The sequence below is a fragment of the Panthera uncia genome, chromosome X (genome assembly GCF_023721935.1).
Source record: "Panthera uncia isolate 11264 chromosome X, Puncia_PCG_1.0, whole genome shotgun sequence".
Taxonomy (NCBI): Eukaryota; Metazoa; Chordata; class Mammalia; order Carnivora; family Felidae; genus Panthera; species Panthera uncia.
In genome coordinates, this window is record NC_064817.1 from 117,685,260 (window position 1) to 117,691,170 (window position 5,911).

At 39.9% G+C, this 5,911-nt stretch overlaps 1 protein-coding gene across 1 annotated transcript; it reads right to left on the minus strand.

The window, feature by feature from the left end:
• Nucleotides 1–2,139: 2,139 nt before the first annotated feature.
• Nucleotides 2,140–3,541, minus strand: LOC125932400 (uncharacterized). Its single transcript, XM_049644921.1, is given in 3 exon segments — nt 2,140–2,401; nt 2,597–2,668; nt 2,671–3,541. Coding segments are annotated over 3 exon segments (279 nt in total). The 5' UTR covers nt 2,734–3,541; the 3' UTR covers nt 2,140–2,257.
• Nucleotides 3,542–5,911: the final 2,370 nt, after the last annotated feature.

The following is a 5,911-nucleotide window of genomic DNA, read 5'->3' on the forward strand; positions in this document are numbered from 1 at the left end:
TTCCCTCTACCCTCTTTCATCCCTCCCCCACTCCAGTCCTAAGCAACACTAATCTATTCTCTGCCTCTGTAGGATTCCCTTTTCTGGCTATATACCTTGAATGACATCATATAATCAGTGGTCTTTCATGTCTGGCTTCTTTCACTTAAATTTCTAACACTTTCGAGGGTTATCCATGTTGTCACATGTATGAGTACATCATTGCTTTTAATGGCCGAATAACATTCCACTGTATGGATAGATCACATTTTGTTTATTTGTTCTTCAATTGATGTACATTTGGGTTGTTACTTTTTGACTATTATGACTAATGCTGCTATGAATGCTTGTGTACAAGTCTTTGTGTGGTCATATGTTTCCCATTCTCTTGGTTAGACACCTAGGATTGGATTTGCTGGGCCATATAGCCACTCTATGTGTAATATTGTGAGGAACTGTCAAACTGGTTTGCACCTTGGCTGCACCAATTTACATTACAAAGAGCAATGTATGAGGGTTCCAATTTCTCTATATCCTCACCAGCAGTTGTTATTTTCCATTAAAAAAAATTACAGCCATCTTAGTCAGTACCTAATTATGTTTAGAAGCATCTAGAAGCGGTACCTAACTGTGCTTTTGATTTTCATTTCCCTAATGCCCAGTGATATTGAGCATCTTTTCATGAGTTCACTGTCCTTTTTCTATCTTTTTTGGAGAAATACCTATTCAAATCTTTTGCCCACTTCTTTAATTGACTTCTCTGTCTTTTTGTTGTTGAGTTTAAAGAGCTATTTATATATTCTGGATGCTAGATCCTTATCAGATATATATGATTTGCAAGTATTTTCTCCAAAGATTTAAATTACAGTGCATCAGAGATTTTAATCATGATGACATCTACTTTATTTTTTCCTTGGTTGCTTGTGCTTTTGGTGTCATATATAAGAAACCATTGCCTTGGGGTGCCTGAGTGGCTCATCGGGTTAAGTGTCTGACTTCGGCTCAGGTCATGATCTTACGGTTTGTGGGTTCAAGCCACACATCAGACTCTGTGATGACAGCTCAGAGCCTGGAGCTTGTTTTGGATTCTGTCTGCCTCTCTCTCTGCCTATCCCTGCTAGCTCTCGCTCTCTCTCTCTCTCTCTCTCTGTCTCTCTCAAAAATGAATAAACATTTAAAAAATTTAAACAAAAAAGAAACCATTGCCTAGTCCAAGGTCATGAATATTTACAAAATGTTTTCTCCTAAGAATTAGTTTTAGCTCTTATATTTAGATCTTTGATTTATTTTTTGTATATGGTGTGAAGGAGTTTCAGATTAACTTCTTTGCATGCAGATATCCAGTTATTGGGATATGTTGTTGTTTGGTGGTTTGGTGACTTTTCTGAACTAATTCTGTAAATCTGTATTCTTTGTTGTGTGTAGCCACTAAAGTCTCTCTTCTTTTAGCTTAACAATCAGCTGATGATTGGAGAAAGATTTCCTTAACCTGATAGAACACTGCTCCATCCCAAATTTTCTTAGCTAGAAAGTCACCTAATTTATAGTGGGTTTGTGGCATCCAAACACCATCTAAACAGTCCTTGGGAATGCTGTCAATAATTTTTATTAGGATGAATTAAGGTTCTTCTGAGGGCATTTAGTTGCTTCCTGCATAGTATGGGGGAAAGGAAACACTGCTGTGAAGTAGGTGGCCTAAAGGTGGTTTCTTTGTCTATGTTTTATTAGGGGGTGACCCTTTCACCCAACATATATCACACCTCTCCCCATTCAGTTTCTGGCAATCTAAACACTGATGTTGTCACACACACACATACACACACACACACACACGCACACACACACACACACACACAAACACAAAGCCCTTTTTCCTCCTTGCTTATTGGTTAAATGTTAAGAATGAAAATTTTGCTTCAGTGTTCAGTTCTCAGCCAGTCTTTATCCATAATGTCTGGCTAACTTGTGGACCTGTCACTGTGGGCCCCCAACTCTCCAGAACCTCACCTTCTCCCTTTTCACAACCCGTCCCTTCTCTTCCCTTATTTCCCTTCTTCTTCATGATCATAGCACCCTCTCTCTCTCTCTCTCTCTCTCTCTCTCTCTCTCTCACACACACACACACACACACCCCTACCTCCTGGAATAAGAGGCTTCTCAAAGGTTGTCGATTTTATTTTAATCATCATTATCTCTGTTCCATATGGTGTTAGACCTTGTAGGATTGTCATTTGGCAGGGTCTTCTGGGCCTGAACTCAGTGATTTGAGTGTAGGCTACTACTCAATTTTTGTAAAAGGCCGAAACTTCTTGGCTTTTTTCACTCTCTTCACCTTCCTTGGAATTGTTGTACTAATATGAGAGGATCTTTTTCTTGACTTTCCACAAAGCAGTCTTTTTATTCCCCTCTGTATCTTGTTTACCTGGAAGGGCAACAGGGTGATTCCAGAAGGGCAATGGGTTGGAGGAAGAAGGTGGGGACTGAATGGAAAGGAAGGTTTCATGAGAAGGGGCACAGGTTAATGTGGAGTTTTGTGCCAGGCAAGGAAAGGGTGGGAGTCTTGGGGGAGGGGAATCAAAGGGAAAGAAGAGGAGGGAATTGGGTGAGATGGTCTCACCTTGCCAGTCCCTGTGGATCTGGGTTGATAGTGGTTCTTTCTCTTCTTCGTTTTTGTGTTTGGGGTTGTCTTGTGCTTAGTGTTGGTTGTTTCATAACTGTGCTCGCTCCCTCTGGCTTCCTGGTAACTTTAGCCATGTTGAAACCTCCCAATGGTCTTCTCCAGAGCTCCTGACCAGACTGTAAAATACCCCTTAGTGGTACAATGAGGAGTCACACCCTTTGGCTTTGTTTGTTCAGTTAGGCACTTGCCCCAGCCAGTAGGGGATATGCTGGGTGGGTGGGTGTGAGCTTAGACATCACAAAGAATCACTTCTGGCTCCTCCCTGGGGGTGGGAGTGCTGGGTAAACCAAGAAGGTCTGGTTGGAGAGAGTGGGAATTTTCTCAACAACCCTTTCAAGAGCTTTCCTGAACTGACCCACCATTCTTTCTCATCATCTGCACACATGGCAGGCAGAGGGTGTTTCCTCCAAGCCCTGCCCTTTAGCCACTCTCATTCTTTGTTTCATTCTGTTCTTGCCTATATTTCACTGTTGCCTAATATTTTGGATGTCTTACCTAAAATTCTTCCAAGATAATGTGACTATGTTTGTCTATGGAGATGCTAATCACCCCGTTTCTTTTCAACAGTTGTCTTTTATGCACCTTGAAGACCATTCACATCTTGGCTATTACCAGGAAACTTTTCCCAGTGTCTTTGTCAAGCTCCTCAGTTTTCTGTTCTATAGTCTGAAATTGCTGCCTTTGCCAGCAGTCAAAACGGTGTGGTACTGGCATAAGGATACACCCACAGATCAATCCAGTAGAAGTGAGAGTCCAAAAATAAGCCCATATATCTAGAGATATTTGTTATTGAGAACAGTGTCAAGAACATTCAATGGGAAACAATAGTTATTTCAACAGATGGTGTTTTGACAACTGGATATCCACACACAAAAGAATGAATTTGGACCCCTACCTCACATCATATACTCCAAATGGATCATAGACCTAAACATAAGAGCTAAAACTGTTAAACTCTTAGAAGAAACACAGGCAAAAATCTTCATGACACTTGAATAGGCTATAGTTTCTTAGGTATGACAACAAAAGCCAAAACAGTAGAAGGAAAATTTGATAAATTGACATCAAAATTAAAACCCTGTGATTCAGGGGTGCCTGGGTGGTTCAGTTGGTTAAGTGTCCAACTTTGGCTCAGGTCATGATCTCATGGTTCATGGGTTCGAGAGCCCTGTGTCAGGCTCTGTGTTGACAGCTCAGAGCCTGAAGCCTGCTTCAGATTCTGTGTCTCCCTCTCTCTCTTCCCCTCCCCCACTTGCACTGCCTCTCTCTTTCTCTCTCAAAAATAAATAAACATTAAAAAATTAAACAAACAAGAAAACAAAACACCCTGTGATTCAACAGACCTCATGAAGAAAGTGAAGAGACAGAAATGAATGCACACAACAGGAGAAAAAACTTTATACGTCATATATCCATAACCAAAATTTATCCAGGTAATATAAAGAACTCTTTCAACTCAATAATAAAAAGACAACCCAATTTAAAAGTGGGAAAAAGAAGGAGGAGGTCAAACTTTCACTCCTCACAGATGACATGATACTCTATATGGAAAACCCAAAAGATTCCACCAAAAAACTGCTAGAACTGATCCATGAATTCAGCAAGGTGGCAGGATATAAAATCAATGTACAGAAATCAGTTGCATTCCTATACACCAACAATGAAGCAACCAAAAGAGAAATCAAGGAATCGATCCCATTTACAATAGCACCAAAAACCATAAAATACCTAGGAATAAATCTAACCAAAGAGGTGAAAAATCTATACACTGAAAACTATAGAAAGCTTATGAAAGAAATTAAAGAAGGCACAAAAAAATGGAAAAACATTCCATGCTCATGGATTGGAAGAACAAATATTGTTAAAATGTCAATACTACACAAAGCAATCTACGTATTCAATGCAATCCCTATCAAAATAACACTAGCATTCTTCACAGAGCTAGAACAAACAATCCTAAAATTTGTATGGAACCAGAAAATACCCCAAACACAAAAGCAATCTTGAAAAAGAAAACCAAACAGGAGGTATCACAATCCCAGATGTCAAGCTATACTACAAAGCTGTGATCATCAAGACACTATGGTACTGGCACAAGAACAGACACTCAGATCAATGGAACAGGATGGAGAACCCAGAAATGGACCCACAAATGTATGGCCAACTAATCTTTAACAAAGCAGGAAAGAATATCCAATGGAATAAAGACAGTCTCTTTAGCAAGTGGTGCTGGGAAAACTGGACAGCGACATGCAGAAGAATGAACCTAGACCACTTTCTTACACCATACACAAAAATAAACTCAAAATGGATGAAAGACCTAAACATAAGACAGGAAGCCATCAAAATCCTCGAGAAAGCAGGCAAAAACCTCTTTGATCTTGGCCGCAGGAACTTCTTACTCAACATGTCTCTGAAGGCAAGGGAAACAAAAGCAAAAATGAACTACTGGGACCTCATCAAAATAAAAACTTCTGCACAGCGAAGGAAACAATCAACAAAACTAAAAGGCAACTGACAGAATGAGGGAAGATATTTGCAAATGACATATCAGATAAAGGGTTAGTATCCAAAATCTACAAAGAACTTATCAAACTCAGCACCCAAAAAACAAATAATCCAGTGAAAAAATGGGCAAAAGACATGAATAGACACTTCTCCAAAGAAGACATCCAGATGGCCAACCGACACATGAAAAAATGCTCAACATCACTCATCAGGAAAATACAAACCAAAACCACAACGAGATACCACCTCACACCTGTCAGAATGGCTAACATTAACAACTCAGGCAACAACAGATGTTGGCGAGGATGTGGAGAAAGAGTATCTCTTTTGCATTGTTGGTGGGAATGCAAGCTGGTGCAGCCACTCTGGAAAACAGTATGGGGGTTCCTCAAAAAACTAAAAATAGAACTACCCTACGACCCAGCAATTGCACTACTAGGCATTTATCCAGGGGATAGAGGTGTACTGTTTTGAAGGGACACAGGCACCCCCATGTCTATGGAAGCACTTTCAGCAATAACCTAAGTATGGAAAGAGCCCAAATGTCCATTGATGGATGAATGGATAAAGAAGAAGTGGCATATATATACAATGGAGTATTACTTGGCAATCAAAAAGAATGAAATCTTGCCATTTGCAACTACGTGGATAGAACTAGAAGGTATTATGCTAAGCAAAATTAGTCAGCCAGAGAAAGACAAATATCATATGACTTCACTCATAAGAGGACTTTAAGAGACAAAA